Below are 22,228 nucleotides of genomic sequence, written 5' to 3' on the forward strand. Positions count from 1 at the left end.
TGGCGACAGACAAAATGTTTCTTCCTGTGGAGCACGAGACAAGCAGAGCAGCAACTGCGCCGTGGGTCAGCAATGACCAGTACTAGGTAAAGTACCTGCATGCGGAGTATGGTTATCATGTAATTGAAGCTTGTTAGCCATCTGGCTGAGCCATCTATATGCTGGAATTCGGCCAAAATGACGCGATTTTTGCAAACAAATACCAGAATGGTTGATACATCACTGAGACAGTTTCCAACAGCAATGATACAAAGCTTATAAACACCTAACAATACGGCTATCTCGCCCAGTAAACGCACAGAGCAATCTAATGCATAAAATAGGCACTCACGTGATCGATGTTAAAATCTCGGAAATACCATAATCTATTCCAATGACCTTAAAATCACTTGGAATCAAGTGACAATCAGTTTGTGTGCATTAGGTTCAGCATCTCGATTAGCCTAGCAATCTGAGACTCTCCGGCTATGATGCCATCACAGCATAAAACACACCTGCACTGGCCCAGACCAGGGGCGGATCCAGACTTTTAAAAAGGGGGGTTCCGCTTTGAAATTGCAACTTCAGCCTAGCTGTATAAGTTGAATACCAAACAAAAGAAAAAAAAAGGTCATCACCTGCTGACAATAGCTGCCACCTCACCAACTATATTTCCTTCCTGCATGATTTATAACTAGATATATAGCTTGCTACACTGCTCCTCAAAAGACTACTGTGACTGCTCTATTAGAGTACCTCGATTTGACTGCTCTATTAGAGTATCTCGAGTGAGAGAGGCTTTTCAAAAGGGGGGTTCCATGGAACCCTTGGAACCCCCCCCCCCCCCCCCTGGATCCGCCCCTGCAGACCACGCCTGAGTGAACAATTAACACAAATATTTACAAAAAGGAGTACACTGCATGGTTCCTATTCAGAAATGAAAGCGATTTCATAGGTATTTCCGCGATTTGAATTTCGATCACGTGAGTGCCTATTTCATGTATTGGATTGCTCTACCGTAGGCGGGGAAAGTTACGCGTGGGAAAAGTTTCGCGAATGCAGTAGCTATCGCGAAACTTTTACGACCGTTAGCTTCTACATGCTTGTATTTGTACAGTAATAAATCAGTATGCAAAATCAGCATCGCGAAACTTTTACGCCGGTATACAAAGTAGATTGCAATTCGCGAAATTTTTCCCACGCGTAACTTTCCCCGCCTACGATATGCGTTTACTGGGCGAGATAGCCGTATTGTTAGGTGTTTATAAGCTTCGTATCCTTGCTGTTGGAGACTGTCTCACTGATGTATCATCCATTCTGGTATTTGTTTGCAAAAATCACGTCATTTTGGCCGAATTCCAGCATATAGATGGCTCAACCCGAGGCTCAGCCAGATGGCTAACAAGCAAGGTTTCAATTACAACCATACTCCGCATGCAGGTACTTTACCTAGTACTGGTCATTGCTGACCCACGGCGCAGTTGCTGCTCTGCTTGTCATGTGCTCCACAGGAAGAAACATTTTGTCTGTCGCCAAAAAGCCGCACAGATCGTACTGCCACCAGAAACTGACCAATAAAATCAAACCACCAATACTTTGAGTTGATGATAGACTACTTGAACAATGTTTAGAGTGAGTATCGTGGCATACGAAGAACCCTACGAACTGTTGCAACGAAAATCACTTGATTTTAAGACATTTGTATCGTTCTCTACCAGAAGAAAGTGACAAACTTGGCTGCCACGTTGGTGTTATTTAGCCTAACCATAGATAATATACCTACTGACACTATCTATGGTCTAACACATGACAATAGTTAGGTAGTTGATTGGAGGATATCGATTTTTTCGCGTTGCGGACTCTACAATAGATCAGCAAGTCTGCGATAAAATTGAAATAAAAAACGGTTGCCATACCTCCTGTAGTCGCAAAGACCAGTGACGTAAAGGCCTAGGATGCCTGCTCAACATTATGAACTATAGTGTATAGCTGCAGTGTTTGGTGTGTAGTTTACTGGAGCTGTAGTGTTTTAGCTCCCAGGGATACTATCAGCAACAAGTTACAAATCAATCAATCAACCAATCAATCAATCAAATAGCCTAACCATTTACTTCCGTGTAGAGCTAATTGATTTTTAAATACGTAGGCGCGTGGGCGCGCAAATTTAGTACAGAGTGTTAAAATGGGTGTGGCTGATATTGAGTGATATAGGCGTCACGAAACTAGTCAACAAGAGTAAACTATGTTTCAGCAGAAAGATCTTGGCTCATTTTCCCCAATTGTCCCTTGGTGGGTTCAGGAAGGCCAAAGCGCCGCGCGCTCTTCAGCGGCAAAGTCTCTTACTCAATCCGCTTACAAAGGAAGAAGTTCTACAGACGAGTTTACAGATAGTACCGATTTCTACGACAATTATGAGCAGGGTAGCGCAGCGGAGGATGAACTGCTCACGTGGATAAGACAGGATCCCATCCGAGGTACAGTGCGGGTCTACCGGACAGCCGCGGAAGGGACATTTTCTGACCTTGTGAGGTGTACACTAATGACCCCAGCAGGAACTATCATGTCACAATGTCATTGCAATGAGCTTTACATTGTGTTTGGCGGTCACTATGTTAAGAAGCTTAATGCAAATCACGACTATCCGCTATATATACAAACAGACTACCTCAGAATGGTCGGTTATTCTGATGCAAAGCGTATTCAAGAGGAGGGACATCATCTGGAACTAGCCAATTTGATCCAATTTGTAACAGGTAAGCATCCAAATAGCTACATGGCATATATATGAGTTGCAATACTATATATAGGCTTCGAATCGGGCAGCGAATTGGACAACAAAGTATATCTGAAGGAAACTTTAAAAGTCAAAGGGGGCTTTTTTGGTAGCTACTCAAAAAGGCTTTGCATCCTTTGCTGTACCAGGCTATATGTTTACAAGTTTAGTGGAGGTGCCCCAGAGAGTAAACCGCATCTTTCTGTAACACTATCTGAAATGACTGTTGCAAACCATAATAGCAACAGCTATCATTATTGCATACGACTCAGATCTGTGATGGATAGGGAGCCTGACATAATATTGGCTTTTAACACACTTATTCAACAAAACCAGTGGACTGAACAAATCAAAAGGGTAAACATGTGTGCGTTGATGTAATTTATTACATTTGAATGTTTTGCACATAGTTGTCTGCACGGCCATTTAATGAGGTTTATCTGAATGCCTTTGGCCTTGAAGAAATCCCACAATATTTGTTGCTAGACCCAACCATACATACTTTGTCTCTGTCCAAAAATTACCTGGGGGACAAGTCAGTAAGTTTGGAGCAAAGTGATCATTGTTGGCTCAGCAACATACAAACATTCACCTACTTAACCAATCTGTCTCTGCAAGATAACAAACTTGAGAGTTTTCCTATTGCAATTTGCCAGCTGAAGTCACTTAAAGAACTGAATTTGAGTTGTAACAGCATCAAGGAAGTTCCCAGTGACATTGGATATTTACAGAGGTAAGCCAATCTTTTCTAAACATTCTGAAGTATGTTAAAAATTCAATTACAAGCAAATATGCATAATCATTATTTACTACTCCAGTTTGCAGGTCCTGCAGATGCAGTCTAATCAGCTCACTAATCTTCCCTATCAAATGCAATACTTGCATGTTCTGTTAACACTGTCTGTTTCCTTCAACCGACTGACAGAGATTCCACATGTAGTTAAAGAACTGCGACTACTCAAGACACTGCTTGTTGCAGGGAACATGATCATGTATGTACTTCATACTGTATACAAGGTCATTGTATAGAATTATTTTAATGCAGTGAAATACCTGAAGACATGCACAAGATGAATATGTTGGAGGAGTTTGATGTGCGTCTTAACAACATCATTGTTTCCCTGCCTCACACTTTGCAAGGGTTGAAGAACCTTAAGCTAGTACGAGTGAATGGAAATGCTCTGTCTGAAGTTAATACGTCATCTATCCCAAGTGTTGAAAAGATTGATTGCTCCTCTAACAAGTTGGACACACTTTCACTAGGGAGTTCAGCTAGTACAATTGTGCTAGCAAAATCTAACAGTTAGTTAATATATTGCTCTGATAGTGTATACATACGTGTATATATATATACAGATATCTCACAAATCTTTATTGAAGGACAGCCTATTACAAAGAAGATGACCAGATTGAATTTATCAAGGTAAACAGTTATTATAATTTTATATACAAACTATTACCTTAATGCTACAGGAACAAGTTGTTGGAAATCCCTGAGGAGATATGTCACTTTCCTAACTTGCTCCATCTAGATCTCAGCTACAATGAGCTATCCACCTTACCTGATAAGTAAGATTATGATGCTTAAAGTTTGTGTGTATACATATCCATTATAGGATTTTCGACTGCAAGAGTCTTAAATTCTTGTCAGTCTCCCACAACCAACTCACAGCTCTACCTACTGCACTAGCAGCATGTAATCTAGAACAATTTTCTGTTCACTGCAATAAACTAGTCGAACTCCCACTATCATTTGTGTCCAATGCAAACAAGTAAGATAAGCCACCAAACATCACTATACTTAACTATGCCAATGCTTTCACTGCAGGCTACAAGTGCTGAATGTCAGTTGTAATCAGCTGGAACAGCTTCCTGCACTTCCTCCACTGCTAACAGAATTCTATGCATCTGGTAATTTTTTGACAGAAGTCGACTTTATCAGCCAGTAAGCTGCAGCTGCTCCTGGTATAAAAATGATACATTCTTCCTGTTAGCTGTTCAAATCTCAAAGTTATACACCTGGCATACAACAGGATATCTTATATTTCTGCTGAGTAAGTAAATAATCTTTGGTGGCATATACATGTATTTATTTTTGTTGTTGCCCCTGGTAGTTTTTTCATACCTTTCAAACACCTGGATGTGTTGGGATTGGCTGGTAACAACCTTGACAGCTTTCCAGTGTCTGTCGGTGCCTGTCAAAAGTTGCAGTCTCTTTTCTTAAATGACAACAATTTAGCAGAACTACCTACTCTGTCTAGAAATGATATACTATCAGTAAGACACTTCCTTCTGCTAACACATTAATTTATGTTATTGTGATCTCATAGATAGTGGATGTTTCCCACAACCAAATAAGGAATGTAGAGGTAATTACATCCAATTTGTTTTTACAGTTTAGTTTGTCTCTTTTTGTAGCAAACGTGGGTTCCCAAAAAGCTAATTAATCTAGATGTGTCTGGTAATGTAGCATTGTCATCAAGCATGGGAGTTCTCAGCAAAAACTTAAGCAATGTCAGCCACATTGTTTTTGAAGGCAAAGCTGTAAGAGCTAAAGCTACTCGAGTAATTACAGGTGGTGTACCTGCACATGGCAGATGGATCTTTGGATCTTCACACGTTCCAAGTAAGATAGAAGACATGCTCACTAGTAATATTAAGAGTATATAATGGTATATACCAGCGTTGGAAGTGGGTCGGATGACCCGGGAAATCCGGGTCATTCGGGTCACTTTTGCCAGGTCGAGCAGGTCTCATCCGCGAAATAAATTATCCGAATGTGACCCGATAATTAATTAGATCACGTGAACTTGAAATATGGCTTCTGGTCGAGCATCCGGGATTTGCGCGAAGAAGCGGCACTGTTGAACATTGCGTCTGAGCCGCCATCTGCTGGTGTTCATTCTGAACCGTGTGATACCATATCGCCTCAAACTGTTACAAAGCGTGTGGTGTCGGGAGAGTTGGTTCTTAAGATTAACAAGAAGTCGAAGGGCAGTCGTGCTTGGGACCAATTTCGTCTTGTTTGGGATCCAGTGAAGAATGAGCAAGTACGTGGTGTTGCTTGTTGTAGTGTGTGTAAGTCCTGTCTTCTTTATAAAAGAATGGCAAAAGGTGAAGAAAAATCACTAGGCACAAAGACAGACTTTCCAACCTTGGAAAAGTTTTGTGCGGGTGAATCAACCCCCAGCTACCTGTAACTAGCCAAGTGTATGCAGAGCCCACATTCATGAGGGCTAAAAACAAGTATTCATGCACAAATTGGTTGTTAAAGTGCATTGCCCCAAGCTAAACCTATACACTGCTGTTATCTGCAGCTTATTTACTACTGCATGACTGAGCTACAATCATTTTACCCATCTACTATCCTCGGCGACGGTCTCGTTCCATATCACGTGATGCAAAAGTCCGAATCGTCTTTTAACTCAACAGGTAGCAGTCATTTTATGTTTTACACAATGAATCGTCTTTTAACTCCTCAACAAGTAGTATTCCTTTTATGCAATGCACTCTGGAGACTCTGTTAAGACTCAGTTAAGACTCACAACTGTACTTTCTCAATCAATGCCTCCCAAATTTAGTGCTAATACGTTACAATATCATTATATTAACTCAGAATAGTAGAATAATCTAATGTTGATCCAATGAAATGGTTGAATATCATCGCCAATAAACTCCCGCCATCAGCATACTATTTTAAAATCCTCTCACATGATTTAATTTAAACCCACAATCATATTAATTGTGTCTCACGTGATGCCAATTCAGATCCTGATTGTGTAAGTGAAGGCATTTGCGATTTCTGGCTGGAAATTATTTTTATGCGGGTGATGAATACATTTATGCGGGTGAGCGGGTGAAAAGCCTTAAATGTGGGTGTCACCCGCACAATGCGGATGAGTTGGAAGGTCTAACAAAGAATATGCTGGACCATTTAAAGAATTGTACCCCATTTTCTTGTAATGATAGTAGTGTTGCAAGTGGTAGTGGTAGTAGTGTTGCAAGTGGTAGGGATAGCAGCTGTGCCAGCAAAGTTGTAGAAAGGGTTCCTGGCATGAAGACACTAGATAGCTTCGTGAAACGCACTGGAAAGAAGGTAGGTGAACAAACCAAAACGCTGATTCGTAAACGGACTGCCACTCTTGTTGCTGCCGCACAATTGCCATATCGTTTTGTTGAGCAAGAATCACTGAAAGACTTTGCTCAGGCATTTGTAGATTTAGGTGCCGGTTATGGGCATGTTTCTGCCTCAGATTTTATTGCAGGACGTAAAACAGTTCGAAGCGACATTGTTAAGACGTTTGGCCAGATACAGGGTAGCATTAGAGAGTTGATAGCTGGTCCATCAAAATTAGGTGCAGTTTCCTTTGTTAGTGACCTGTGGTCAGATAGTGTCGTACAGCGCTCATATCTAGATGTAACCTTTTTTCTGGATAGAAGAATCCGGTCCAGATAAAAGACAATGGGCTATTAAACATGCTATGTATGCCTGTAAATTCTTTCCCGAGACAAAGACAGCTGACCACATCCAGGTAGCCTTAGATAGGATTCTAATTGAAGCTGGGCTAGAAGCAGAGAATGTGCCATGCACCACTGATAAAGATGCAAACATGGTAGCTGCAACAAATTCCAAGTGTCACATTAATTGTGCATGCCACCCTTTGTCCACCTCTATCAATACAGGATGGGAAAGGTCTTGTGGGGAGAGCACTGAATTGTACTCATTGAATGAATGTGCTGATTGCCTTGTAAAGTTTGTTAAGAAATCAGGTGGGATACAGTATAACTTGCCAGCCACCTTGAAAAGTGGTGGAAAGACACAACCATGGTGTAGTTTGATTAGCAAGTTTTCTTCTATTCTTATAGCTTTGACGCTTTGAGGCCACTTTTGAGGGATAGAAAGAGAGACGACTTGTTAGTTCATATAGATATAGTACTATTAGAGGAGGTACTGAAGATACTGCAAAAGGCTGAGGCAATGTTTGATATTTTGGAATATTCTTACATTGTCACTCCTCAATCTGTTTTGCCAGCATGCTACTTGCTTCGCAATTACTGGTCAGAGCTGCCAACCACTGACAGTGCTGCAGGACGTATCCTCAAAAGGAATTTGGTCATGGCTTTGGATGAGAAGATGTGGATGGACATAACTGCCCTGCGTGTTGCAGCATCTTATCTTGACCCGTCCCTGAAATCTTTTTCATTCGTTAAGGATGGTAAAGAACGGAGGAGGAATCTACTTGAGCAGGCAGTACAAGCTGCAAGGGAGAATGCAATGCATTTTAATGGCATTCTTGTCAGTGATGATTCAGACACTAGTGACCTTGAAGACATGACAGCCACAGCAGAATGTCCTGATAATGAAACATCTACCAAGAAGGCAAAATATGACCCATTTGCTGAATTTAGAAATGTGGCTTCCAGTACCTCTAAAAGTAGTGGCCATGTATCAGAGTTTGAAGCTGATGTTGACGCAGAGTTCCGACATTACAACTCTATAACTGTTGTAGATTTACAGCAGCCTGATGCTGTGAGGTCAGTATTTGATCCTTTGTTGTGGTGGGGACAGCAGAGCTTTAACTTTCCAATTTTGAGTTGTTTGGCACGGCAAGTGTTAGTCATACCAGCATCTAGTACTGAGTCTGAGAGGCATTTTAGTGGGGCAGAACGTATTGCACAGAAAGATAGGAACCGCCTAAAGGATGATGCTGTGGAATCCACTGTTGTCTTTTATGAAGCTGTTAGAAAAGGGATAATCTAACTGTACATGGACAAGACCTTATCAACTTTAATGATTTTTGTACAATCAATTAGCAAATTACAGATTTTCAATTGTATCTTAATTTATATCTCTCATTTTACAATACAATTAAAAATATGAAAACTATCATGTGGGTCACATCCACATTGGTTTGTGGGTCAACAGGTGTGACCCACTTCCAACGCTGGTATATACTCTTGGTAATATTATGTATTTTATTTTAGGTGCTAGCACACTGGTTAAATGCACTGAACAGGTTAAGGAGACTTCTCTTTATAGTGGACAGGATGGATTGCTGGCTATTATTGATGGTAATGGATCACCAGATGTTCCACATATCCTACATAGTTTACTGAGACCTACGTTGTGTGATGAACTGGAGCGATCGCCATTTGAAGAGAATGAGATGCTCTACTTAGAGCACACTTTCCTTACCCTGCACAGGTATAGTTCCAGCTTAGTAAACACATTTAAATTTTTTGTTGTGAGTGTGAGGACTAATAACTCGATTGACGCTATTAGTTTGTATAATTGTGGTACAGCTATAAAGAATATAACTTGGAAAAAGACCATACAGCATTGAGAGTTATAATTTATTGCACATGAGTTCAATGACTAAGCTAAAAATTAATGCAAAACGAATGTTTTATACAATAAAGTAGAAAACTTTTGTCCTATTGTGCATTGTATAATTTCAGGCAACTTGGAGATGCTGGACATCAGATGGGTGCATCAGTGCTACTGTGTCACCTTGTCACTGCCGATGACAATCGTGACATTTTACACATTGCAAATGTGGGCCTTAATGAAGCCATACTGTGCAGTAATGGTGAAGTCATCCAGATTACTCTTCCTCATGTAGCTGACAAAAGTAAAAATGAACTTGAACGGGTTGTGGGGTTGAAAGGCTTTGTTACTAAAGTAAGCAGATGTTTTGCAACTGTCTGTGTGAATGCAATGAGTTGTGTTTTTGTAGGATGGAATGATCAATGCTGTTTGTAAACCTTCACGTTTGATTGGCTGCTACCATCATCACCCTCACGTTATCCCCCTACCCTCCACCATCTCAATTCAGCTGACTGAAAATGATGAGTTTCTTGTGATGGCAAATGCACCATTCTGGGAATGTATCTCTTACAGAGAGGCAGTTACTCAAATACGGAATATTGCTGATTCCAAAATGGCTGCCAGCAAGTTAAGAGACTTAGCCCTGGCCCATGGTAGCAAGGAAGAAATTAGCATAATTGTTGTCCGTTTTTTGAACAGTTGTTTTGTTCCACAATACAGAAAGGTACCTACTTCTCAACACTCTGATGCTAGAACATCTCGTCCAAATACCATTCATGGAGAATCAGGTCTTCATTACTCTACTGCTTCTTCGGGAAGGATTAAGCATCATGAGCCTGTTGATGTGATGAACCCTTTACAAAAACGTGCTATATCCATTTACTGTGCCACTGCTCAACCACACCCACAACAGCCTAAAGTGACAGCTCCAACGCTTATCCATCTTGATGACATACCACAAGCTCAAACTGCTCTTGTCAGCCCGACAAGCAAAGGCGTAACAAAATTTATGAAGTCAAAGGTAAAATCTGGAATAAAAAATAAAATAGATGAACACCTTTCATCTGGTACTCCGGATCAAACTCTTCCCACTAACAGTGAACAAGGTGCACAACCACAAGCTCAACCTGCTCTTGTCAACCCTACAAGCAAAGGCGTAACAAAATTTATAAAGTCAAAAGTAAAATCTGAAATAACAAGTAAAATAGATGAACACCTTTCATCTAGTACTCCGGATCAAACTCTTCCCACTAACAGTGAACAAGGTGTACAACCACAAGCTCAACCTGCTCATTTCAACCCTACAAGCAAAGGCGTGATGAAAATGATGGAATCAAAGGTAAAATCTGAAATAACAAGTAAAATAGATAAACAACTTTCATCTGGTACTCCGGATCAAACTCTTCCCACTAACAGTGAACAAGGTGCACAACCACAAGCTCAACCTGCTCTTGTCAGCCCTACAAGCAAAGGCGTAACAAAATTTATGAAATCAAAGGTAAAATCTGGAATAAAAAGTAAAATAGATGAACACCTTTCATCTGGTACTCCAGGTCAAACTCTTCCCACTAACAGTGAACAAGGTGCACAACCACAAGCTCAACCTGCTCTTGTCAGCCCTACAAGCAAAGGCGTAACAAAATTTATGAAATCAAAGGTAAAATCTGGAATAAAAAGTAAAATAGATGAACACCTTTCATCTGGTACTCCGGATCAACCTCTTCCCACTAACAGTGAACAAGGTGCACAACCACAAGCTCAACCTGCTCTTGTCAACCCTACAAGCAAAGGCGTAACAAAATTTATGAAATCAAAGGTAAAATCTGGAATAAAAAGTAAAATAGATGAACACCTTTCATCTAGTACTCCGGATCAAAATCTTCCCACTAACAGTGAACAAGGTGTACAACCACAAGCTCAACCTGCTCTTGTCAACCCTACAAGCAAAGGCATAACAAAATTTATGAAATCAAAGGTAAAATCTGGAATAAAAAGTAAAATAGATGAACACCTTTCATCTGGTACTCCGGATCAAACTCTTCCCACTAACAGTGAACAAGGTGTACAACCACAAGCTCAACCTGCTCTTGTCAACCCTACAAGCAAAGGTGTGACAAAATTTATGAAATCAAAGGTAAAATCTGGAATAAAAAGTAAAATAGATGAACACCTTTCATCTGGTACTCCGGATCAAACTCTTCCCACTAACAGTAAACAAGGTGTACAACCACAAGCTCAACCTGCTCATTTCAACCCTACAAGCAAAGGCGTGATGAAAATGATGGAATCAAAGGTAAAATCTGAAATAACAAGTAAAATAGATGAACAACTTTCATCTAGTACTCCAGATCAAACTCTTCCCACTAACAGTGAACAAGGTACACAACCACAAGCTCAACCTGCTCTTGTCAACCCTACAAGCAAAGGCGTAACAAAATTTATGAAATCAAAGGTAAAATCTGGAATAAAAAGTAAAATAGATGAACACCTTTCATCTGGTACTCCGAATCAAACTCTTCCCACTAACAGTGAACAAGGTGTACAACCACAAGCTCAACCTGCTCTTGTCAACCCTACAAGCAAAGGCGTAACAAAATTTATGAAATCAAAGGTAAAATCTGGAATAAAAAGTAAAATAGATGAACACCTTTCATCTGGTACTCCGGATCAAACTCTTCCCACTAACAGTGAACAAGGTGTACAACCACAAGCTCAACCTGCTCTTGTCAACCCTACAAGCAAAGGTGTGACAAAATTTATGAAATCAAAGGTAAAATCTGGAATAAAAAGTAAAATAGATGAACACCTTTCATCTGGTACTCCGGATCAAACTCTTCCCACTAACAGTAAACAAGGTGTACAACCACAAGCTCAACCTGCTCATTTCAACCCTACAAGCAAAGGCGTGATGAAAATGATGGAATCAAAGGTAAAATCTGAAATAACAAGTAAAATAGATGAACAACTTTCATCTAGTACTCCAGATCAAACTCTTCCCACTAACAGTGAACAAGGTACACAACCACAAGCTCAACCTGCTCTTGTCAACCCTACAAGCAAAGGCGTAACAAAATTTATGAAATCAAAGGTAAAATCTGGAATAAAAAGTAAAATAGATGAACACCTTTCATCTGGTACTCCGAATCAAACTCTTCCCACTAACAGTGAACAAGGTGTACAACCACAAGCTCAACCTGCTCTTGTCAGCCCTACAAGCAAAGGCGTAACAAAATTTATGAAATCAAAGGTAAAATCTGGAATAAAAAGTAAAATAGATGAACACCTTTCATCTGGTACTCCGGATCAAACTCTTCCCACTAACAGTGAACAAGGTGTACAACCACAAGCTCAACCTGCTCTTGTCAGCCCTACAAGCAAAGGCGTAACAAAATTTATGAAATCAAAGGTAAAATCTGGAATAAAAAGTAAAATAGATGAACACCTTTCATCTAGTACTCCGGATCAAACTCTTCCCACTAACAGTGTACAACCACAAGCTCAACCTGCTCATTTCAACCCTACAAGCAAAGGCGTAACAAAATTTATGAAATCAAAGGTAAAATCTGGAATAAAAAGTAAAATAGATGAACACCTTTCATCTGGTACTCCGGATCAAACTCTTCCCACTAACAGTGAACAAGGTGCACAACCACAAGCTCAACCTGCTCATTTCAACCCTACAAGCAAAGGCGTGATGAAAATGATGGAATCAAAGGTAAAATCTGAAATAACAAGTAAAATAGATGAACAACTTTCATCTAGTACTCCGGATCAAACTCTTCCCACTAACAGTGAACAAGGTACACAACCACAAGCTCAACCTGCTCTTGTCAACCCTACAAGCAAAGGCGTAACAAAATTTATGAAATCAAAGGTAAAATCTGGAATAAAAAGTAAAATAGATGAACACCTTTCATCTGGTACTCCAGATCAACTTCTTCCCACTAACAGTGAACAAGGTGCACAACCACAAGCTCAACCTGCTCTTGTCAACCCTACAAGCAAAGGCGTAACAAAATTTATGAAATCAAAGGTAAAATCTGGAATAAAAAGTAAAATAGATGAACACCTTTCATCTGGTACTCCAGATCAACCTCTTCCCACTAACAGTGAACAAGGTGCACAACCACAAGCTCAACCTGCTCTTGTCAACCCTACAAGCAAAGGCGTAACAAAATTTATGAAATCAAAGGTAAAATCTGGAATAAAAAGTAAAATAGATGAACATCTTTTATCTGGTACTCCGGATCAAACTCTTCCCACTAACAGTGAACAAGGTGCACAACCACAAGCTCAACCTGCTCTTGTCAACCCTACAAGCAAAGGCGTGATGAAAATGATGGAATCAAAGGTAAAAACTGAAACAAAAAGTAAAATAGATGAACACCTTTCATCTGGCACTCCGGATCAAACTCTTCCCACTAACAGTGAACAAGGTGCACAACCACAAGCTCAACCTGCTCTTGTCAACCCTACAAGCAAAGGCGTGATGAAAATGATGGAATCAAAGGTAAAAACTGAAATAAAAAGTAAAATAGATGAACACCTTTCATCTGGTACTACGGATCAAACTCTTCCCACTAACAGTGAACAAGGTGCACAACCACAAGCTCAACCTGCTCTTGTCAGCCCTACAAGCAAAGATGTGACAAAAATGATGACATCGCAGCTAAAATCTGGAATAAAACATAAAATAGATGATCATCTCAAGAAAGCTTCATCCACTACTCCAGATCAACTCCTTCCCACTAACAATAAACAATTCACACAACCACAAGTGAGCAACGATGTGACAGAAAAGGTAGAATCACAACTAAAAAATACCGAAATACTGCATGAAATAGATCATGTTAATGATCTTCACAAGATTACCAAATCTGCTGTTCCTGACAAGATTCCTTCTGCTGTGTACAATAAACCAGTAGGTCACTCGCAACACAAATTAGACCATGCTGCTACTGCTAGCTATGATGACCACCTTTTTCCTACAAAATTACCAGATTCCCATGATGACTCTGACTCCTCATCATTTGACAAATTACATCACTCTAGCAGTGATCCATTGGCAAATCAAAGTCTACTGGATCGGTCAGCAAACCAAAGTGTATTAAACCATTCTACGAATGCCACCTGGTATGAGTCTATGCCACCTTTGCAACTCAATGATGGGCATGACACTTTTGGATTAGAGCTTGGCATGTTGTCAGATATGGCAGCAAACTCTAGTGAGGCCACTAATGATGTTGTGCTCAGTGGTGGCCATAAAGATTGGGGAGCAAAAAAACACATTGACAAACAACCTGCGCCAAGTGTGATAGACACAGAACTAGAAGAGACTAAGATAAACTTGAACTTTGATGAGATAATAGCTGGTCTAAATGCTATGACACCGCTAGATATAATCCCAAGCACTACCAGTAACACTACTCCTAGTGTTAGCACTGTTCCCACCAAGTCTCCTATGAAGCGTGATGATTCAATCTTAAGTGAATCATTGATGGCACAATCTGAACAGGAGCCTGATGAAGAACTGGAAAATCTCTTATCCCAATTAACTGAATTTGTTGAAAACCCCTTTTAACCACATTTATTGCATGCATCATCATTTAACACTTTAACATTGACACTTTAACATTGACACATTATGAAGTTGTTTTATGCATATTATTCTTCACCACATACATATCTATGTATAGGCCATTTGTTTAAAAATGATTATTTGATATGTTCAATGAATTATTTGGTATATTCAGTGATTATATATTTGACTATTATAGATATATTATCCTTCATAGCTTTAAACAAAATACGCCTTATGCATGCAATGGAATCAATGAATTGATGTTAGAGATTTTTTAGTGGTTTGTGAATCAACTATATACAAATAGAACGAGCTCAAAACAGAACTTCAAATTGTGCTTGAATGGGTTGTCTACAACAGCACCATAAAGATGGCTAACTGTTATGTATCTGAATTAATAAACATTAGTTATAATTGTTAGTTAAAATCCAGGTGGTAATATTATATTTTTCATTCTTTGATTAAAGAAGATCATTTCCCTTTTGGAAATATGTTCCATTACTGGAAAAGGTACCTAACATTTCAGAACATTTAGCTAGTTCATTATACGTACAGTATGTACTCCTTGAGAATCTCAACAGTTGATTCCAGAGGAGCCTGTTGCAATCCCAGCCACACCCCCAATGCCCACATAACCTGCATATCAAAATAAGCAAACAAGATATTTGTACGTATAAGGAATGCCATGAATGTATAAGGTTGTATTCCATGATTGCTGTCAGTTTCTGCAGTGAGGCCACAAGAACTATCAAAGTATGCAGAAGCACCAGCACATAAGTCTTGTGTGTAGCGTTTACCAAACTTAAGTTTTCCACTGGTTTAATGAAATGCTCTGATGAACTACAAAATAATTATAATTCAATCTACATGCAACAATACACAAAATTAAATACTTACTGTGAACACACGAAGACATTATCAAACTCTTCACATAATGTTTGGTTGTTGATAAGATCTGTCACTGTAACCAACCACTTGCAAAAAGCCCACCTTCCTTTAAGCTCACATGATCCACCCCGTGGTTGAGTATCACATGTTGAAGCAGTTCATAGTGTTCACAATAATCTTGTAAGTACTTCAGTACTTGAGTTGGAGTGGGAAATGTATCTATTCTATGAAGAAAAGCAAAATTCAGAAATGCCATAAATTCAGCCAGTAAGTTGATACTATATGACTGCACATCGTATTAATTCTACCTTAATATATCTATTGCCAAACATAAGACTGTTTAAAAGCGCTTAAACACAGAAGATGGAAGGGTGCTAGAGTTGGTGGTATCCAAAATTTATGTAGGTAGTAGCTGGTACATAAAGTACACACAGCATGCAAAGCAGGCTATTCTAAAGGGTAGGGGCATCATAGTGTCCCTCTAAAGAATATTTTGAAGATTAAGTGTCAATAGATGGAAATTTTTAGTGGTTTTAGTAGCTAATCAAATACTATTTATATAATTATTGTAATACATGCTTCACTGGGTGACTGCTCAATTGGAGTGACTGCTCTATTAGAGTATCTTGATCTTGATTGACCAGCAACTCACATTACAACTATTGTGTAATGCATCTTTAAATTGGGGAGGTTAGGGGGTTAATACTCCCTCTTCCACTGCCTATGTAAAGTTAAAAGCAAGATGAGCATTTAAGAGAAATAAAAAATCATGTTTGTGTATACTGCTAGTATACATTTTTATACTTTCCTTTCATGTAATAACTTATTCATTCAGCAACTGCTGACTGGCAAGCTGGACTATAATGCTGCAAGCTTATAGTAGCAGGAAGTCAGAAACTTGATGTTATAACTGTTGGGTGTGGAGAAAAAGTTTGAAAATGGTTGTAGATGGCAAATGGCCAACTGTTATAATATTCAGCATTGAATGCTAGAAAAATACTGATACAAAAACATTACTAAGCCATTAAAATGTTGTGAAGTTTCAGCTGATGTTGCATCTGCCCTCCCTACTGCTTTTCTACCATATTACTCATAAAAAACAAAAATATAATATACGGTAAACACAAAACAGATTTAGTTTAGTCAAACACTGCAGCACTACTTGTGTACTGTTTGCCAAGTAATACACCCACAGGATGTCAATGAGTGTCTAAAATATACTGCTAAAAATGCGAAAATAATAATATTATACTGTAAAAATTATTGTTGACTGTTCTATTTGAGTATTTCTATCCTGTAGTTTTATATACCAGGCTGATTTTCTCCTTGTAACTCTGTAACTATCACTGCAATTTCTTTTTTCTTTAAACCACAAAATGTTTGAGCTACCTAATATGCTAATAAAATAGATACTGGTACCATGGGTCGAGGGGTATTATGGGTCACATAGTAAAATATAATGGACTTACTTTGTGCACTTTATAACTTTGTACTCCTTACTAAATGCTGAGGGATGCAAGTAACTAATCTGGAACAGTATTCCTATAGTGACACAGCTATGTTATCTCCAAATTGGATTTGTGGCTAGCTTATAACTACTGTTGAAGTGGTATCATTCCTTTCTTCTTAAGTCTGCAGGATTTAAGTGATACATGGCACAACTCATTGGTACATTGTGGCTGTTTGTGGAAGGGAGACACTATAGTACGTTCGCGTTGAGCTGAACCCTCAAAAACGATTAATAACTTACGATTGCTACATCGCATGGGGCTCCTGTATAGCTCGATACGTAGCGCTTCTCGATCCGCTAAAAATATATTAAAAGCGCTTCATTCGAATGTAAGACACTCCCGTTATGGCACTGTAAAGTTTCGCCATACATTTTCAATGGGGAAGCCTCTAAAGCGCGGCCCTTTGATGGTCATGTTGACACATGTTTGTGGCGAAGCCAGACGTCACATACCCGCCCTCAACACGCATGATTTCACTATCCCTTATGTAAGAGGCTGTAATACACTTTTACAAGAAAAATAAAACAGATGTTGTGTGTGTAAAACAGAGTTGCATAAGTAGAAGAGCTGGGGCCACTGTTGCACTGTATTTAGAAGATAAGTGGCCTGCTTATATTCAGGTAAAAACTTCTTCAGCCTCAAAAGAGAAAAAAACCATATAACAGCTCAAAATCCGTTATGTAGCATTGGTGTTCCTGCAAGTGAGCCAAACAACATGTATTTTACTTCACATTCACCACAGCTGACTATCGTCTTCTGTTCCCATTTAGTCAATTTGTCATTTTAATACTTTTCTCATCACTTCGCCACACATGTACACAGTTTTTCCAGCCAGCATTTTGTTTTTGAAGTTACATTCCCAAAAAACTCTAAAAGTTTCAACAAATGAAATAATACTGTTTGTATGAATTTGGGCTGATAGTACCTGTAGTGACTTCCAAACACTCCTGCACTGATTTAATATACAAGGGATGGTATGTTCAACTTCGGATAGCACAATAAAGCAATGATATTTTTTATTAAAGTGCACACACTTACACGTACTTCATCTGTATTTTTATGTACTTCACAGAGTTTAATCCCAGCTACCTGATGACTCCTGGGGAACAAAATCAAGTTATAACACCAATGCTGCAAATATCAAACAATCTTACATCAGATGAAGTAAGCCCAAAAGAAGACTTGGACCTGCTGCTGCTAGTGGACAATTCATTAATACCACCATCACCATCTTCACTATGACTGCTGATTTGGATGAGGAATTGCTCTAGAAGTTCTTCATTACCCAAGTCTCATCCAAATACACAACTGGTCTTCCTTCAGTTCTGTTGCACCTTGTTCGTCTTTAATATTTATGATACTGATGGACTATGCAGGGCTGCTCATAGCATACCCTGCATATAAGTGTAGTGAAATTAAAGCACAAACAGTTGCAATGCTAACCTCTTGTCATTAATCGTCTTGTACTTAAATCCCATATCACTCAACACTCTTTAAAGCAATGTTCTACCCCCAGAGAAAACACCATCATTCTTAAGTTGGCCTAAGACGGAGTAAGTGACAAAGTTCCAGGTTTCAAAATTTAACTTACCAAAATCTTTGAGAGCGATAGATTTCCTCCCTTCCGTACAATGAATGGATCTTGTCTGATAGTATCTGGGTTAAAACTGTCTGTATCAACAAGGACTCGTGGACATTTGTACCTGACGATAAAGAATTGAGCGGGCTTGTGCAAAGTGCATTTTGTACCTTTTCTTGGCGTAAATAAATCGCCTTTCTTGCGGTGCTCCATTCTAATGGATGTCCTTGAAATCCCTGCGTGGCGTAATGTATGCCAAAACCCAGCAAAGAAGGCATGATACAATGCCGGTGGCCTTCGAGATTCTCTCCGTGATGTTGATAGAAATTTTACATTTCTTCGCTTCTTGCTTAAAGTACTCCCATAGTTTCATAAGTAGATACTTCGTTTGGCTGTTTAACGTCTTCCCAAAAGGGTTTCGCTCCGCACTCGCTGACGGTACACTGGACGACATATTCTCAACAATTAAGTGCGCGCCCGTAACATGGGCTTACGAATAAATGCGTCATAAACATTATGTTTAAAGCCTTTGATCTTGTATGGCTTCTTAATCAACAACTCAGGATTCAGCTCAACGCGAACGTACTATAGCTCTGATGAAGTAATTGTTCTACAATTTACTGGCTCATGTGATCTCATGAAATCACAGGTGGTGGGTCACATGTTTGCTTATCCTATTGTGCATGAGTTACCAAACTCTGAGAGAAATCTTGTTACAGAATTATCTAGATGGAATTATTGGTGAGTGTAGTGTCACTGAGGTGCAGTTACTGGACTGTGTAGGACCTCTCATATAAGAAAAAGAAGTGTCCTTTCATTAAAGGACAGCTTACATCTAACCTTTTGTAAGGACAATAGACCTCTATATCAATACAAGATGGCCACCTCTTAGTCTTGAGCCTACTATGCTTGACTGATTCTTAACAACCAAGTAAGCCATGCAGTCATAACTCCAGTGAAATTTTCCCTCTGATTTTCTGCTTATGTAATATCAAAAGAGATTGCCAAAGATGTCTAAAGTTTCACACATATACACATCAAAACAATGAACCCAAAGTGCCCTGCCATTTTTACGTTGTGACTTAATGTTGTATGGGGTTGGTTAACTTGCAATTGCTGGCTCTGACGAATGGGCAGATCCTATTAAAATAAATGATTATTCTCTATTAGTCTAAGAGCATATAAGAAAATGTAGTGAGCTCTGCATGTAATATCTGAGGTACAATTTTCTGTTGAGGATTACAACATACCTGTCTAAGCAGGTCACCATTAAGTCAAATTTTTGGCCTTAATAGATAGGTGGTTGCTTTAAACAGGTAGATTAGTGACCTAATTAATAAGATTTTACAGCAGAGCCTGCCTTAGCGTCTACCTCTGCAAAGATTCCCCAAATAAAGAATTCATGTACACACTCACTTATGGGGCAGTGTCAGTTTAGTTTTTGATCTATTTTATTTATTCTTTAAGGGATCAGGAATTTGCAGGGGTTAAAGTCTACATGACAGTTGTATTGCATTTTTTACCAGTGGCAGATTTAAGGGAGTTTCAAGGTTTCCATGCAAACCCCCTTTGAATAATGATAATATGCAACAGTTGAGTAGAGTTGGTAGGTCAAGGTTATGCAGTATCTCAGTTACACTGATCCAGGGTGAATAGTTGTTTGTAGTAAACCTGGTAGCTCTAAGCTAGACCATCTCTAACTTGTGTGTATTACTGTTGGTGTGAAAACTCTTTTTACAAGTTTAAAATTTAAATAGATGATTGGTTAGTCAAGGTTTATTATTATTATTAACACTTTACAGTGACCAGCATGCAATGAAAGTCTGCAGCAGCATGTGCTGCAGCCTTAGGATTACCTAACCTAATTTCAAGGACTTAGACTTAATGACTTATAGCTAGAAAGGTGTAACAGAAAAGGGGCCAAAGTAAAGGAAAAAATTCCTCCAACCCCAGGATTCAAGCTGCAGGTCACCCAATGTCTAATCGGGGCCACACTCAGTCTTCCTCCAGGAGTAATGGACTTTCTTCCTTAAACCTACAGTATTTATTATTAACACTTTACAGTGACCAGCATCGAAGGTCTACAGAATGTTGTGTGACAAGTGTAGAAAATTTATGCCTCATCTTGATTGTAGAGTGTTTGATGTATGAGTGATGTAATGATGACGTGTGCACCACATGATCACTTTAATGGGTGGTCTTTATTAAGGGACAGCTGCTGTTTCAAACATCCAGTGTACAATTTTCACCAAGGATAACAGTTACTTCTACTCACATATGTGAACAATTTATTCACCCTGACCCATCACAGTGGCAAAGTGAAAAAAAATTGTTCACTTTTTGATGAAAGCACCAAAGTTGGTACAACATATACTTAGATATGATGTCATTAAAATTACCAAAACCAATAGAAAATGTAATAGGGAAGCCCAAAAATGCTTAATAGTGAATAACTATACTAAGACTTGAACTTGCATAGACAAGCAAGGGAATTTTATGAATTTAGGTCATATCCAAAAGCTGATTAAGGGAGGTGTCTATCCTAGTCAATAGCTTGCTATGTTAAGAAGAGCATGGAGGGTCAAGGTATATGAAGCCATACATGTACAATGTATTATTTCTATTGGATTGTGCTCGTACTTTTAACACTGAAATAGTTTAGTTTACCACAATTTTGAAAGATTTTCTGATTGCACTGTAAATTTGTAATAGCTACATTCATGCTATTTAAACAAAAAACAAAGATTTGAAATGTATTTGTATCATAAATTGTATGGTTTACTGACCAGCTAGAAATGAGCTTACCTCATAGAAGGAAACTTTTGTGGGTAAAACTTTGGCAAAATCAAGCTAAATTGCATTTGGCAAAATAAAATTAATTTAGGCGAATTCGCTTAGCTACGTATAAAAATGATAATCTGAGGCACTATGAGTAATTAGTGGTCAGTCCTTTAAAAACAGTAAAAACAAATATTTACATATGAAATTGATGCCATTCACCTGACATTTGTTCATATGAGTACACACAGAGAAGTGCTGTTATATTCCAATTAGGTCACATCAAGGATAATGGGTTCAAGTTCATTGATGTCAGTAGTCAGCCAACTTGTTGGGGGATGTGGCAGTTGAATTTGAACCAATCATGGGCTGATGAACATGGTGTGAACTCTTTACAGATCCTAACATACCTTCTGACAGCATAATTATCGTGTCACTCAGAAGGATGCTTACTGGAATGCTTGGATGGTAGGTGCTTAGTGATAGGATGTGTTTATTCTTGAGGCATTTGTAGTAAATAAGGTGTACTTATTATCAGACAGTCTTATAGCAACTGTGTTACACTGTATACTGGAACCTCATATAAAGGAACATTGTGCAATGTCCTTTTATTAAAGGACTTCATATGCTTAATCTCTCCATAAAGGACACTTTGTACTTAGAGCATGCACTGGTGGTGGAATGTGGGGTGCAACTTTGGTAATTAAAGTTACTCAATGGAGTTTGAAGTACATGACATAATATGTCAGTCTGGGGGGAGGAGAAGGGGGCATATCCCAGGAAGTTTAAAGCTATAAATGTGACTGTTCTA

General features: G+C 39.0%; 1 protein-coding gene and 1 long non-coding RNA gene across 4 annotated transcripts; one reads left to right on the forward strand and one right to left on the reverse strand.

Moving 5' to 3' along the window:
* Positions 1-2,161: 2,161 nt before the first annotated feature.
* Positions 2,162-14,839, forward strand: LOC136262800 (uncharacterized). Its single transcript, XM_066057202.1, has 16 exons — positions 2,162-2,732; positions 2,787-3,109; positions 3,163-3,485; positions 3,571-3,744; positions 3,798-4,054; positions 4,109-4,175; positions 4,226-4,321; positions 4,369-4,524; positions 4,581-4,697; positions 4,747-4,806; positions 4,867-5,029; positions 5,083-5,121; positions 5,171-5,378; positions 8,738-8,957; positions 9,212-9,434; positions 9,490-14,839. The coding sequence occupies exons 1-16, from the start codon at positions 2,222-2,224 to the stop codon at positions 14,659-14,661; spliced, it is 8,109 nt and encodes a 2,702-aa protein (XP_065913274.1). The 5' UTR covers positions 2,162-2,221; the 3' UTR covers positions 14,662-14,839.
* A 2,704-nt stretch (positions 14,840-17,543) lies between these two features.
* Positions 17,544-19,195, reverse strand: LOC136262879 (uncharacterized). Of its 3 annotated transcripts, none has more exons than XR_010704360.1 (7): positions 18,810-19,194; positions 18,652-18,763; positions 18,504-18,603; positions 18,215-18,454; positions 18,099-18,159; positions 17,986-18,044; positions 17,544-17,929 (listed from the first exon to the last, which is right to left on the reverse strand). It is a non-coding gene; the product is annotated as an uncharacterized lncRNA (long non-coding RNA). The 3 variants fall into 3 exon arrangements; XR_010704359.1 differs by having other exon boundaries at positions 18,105-18,159; positions 18,810-19,193; XR_010704358.1 differs by having other exon boundaries at positions 17,986-18,159; positions 18,810-19,195.
* Between the last annotated feature and the right edge of the window lie 3,033 nt (positions 19,196-22,228).

This window comes from Dysidea avara, chromosome 8, assembly GCF_963678975.1.
Source record: "Dysidea avara chromosome 8, odDysAvar1.4, whole genome shotgun sequence".
Classification (NCBI taxonomy): domain Eukaryota; kingdom Metazoa; phylum Porifera; class Demospongiae; order Dictyoceratida; family Dysideidae; genus Dysidea; species Dysidea avara.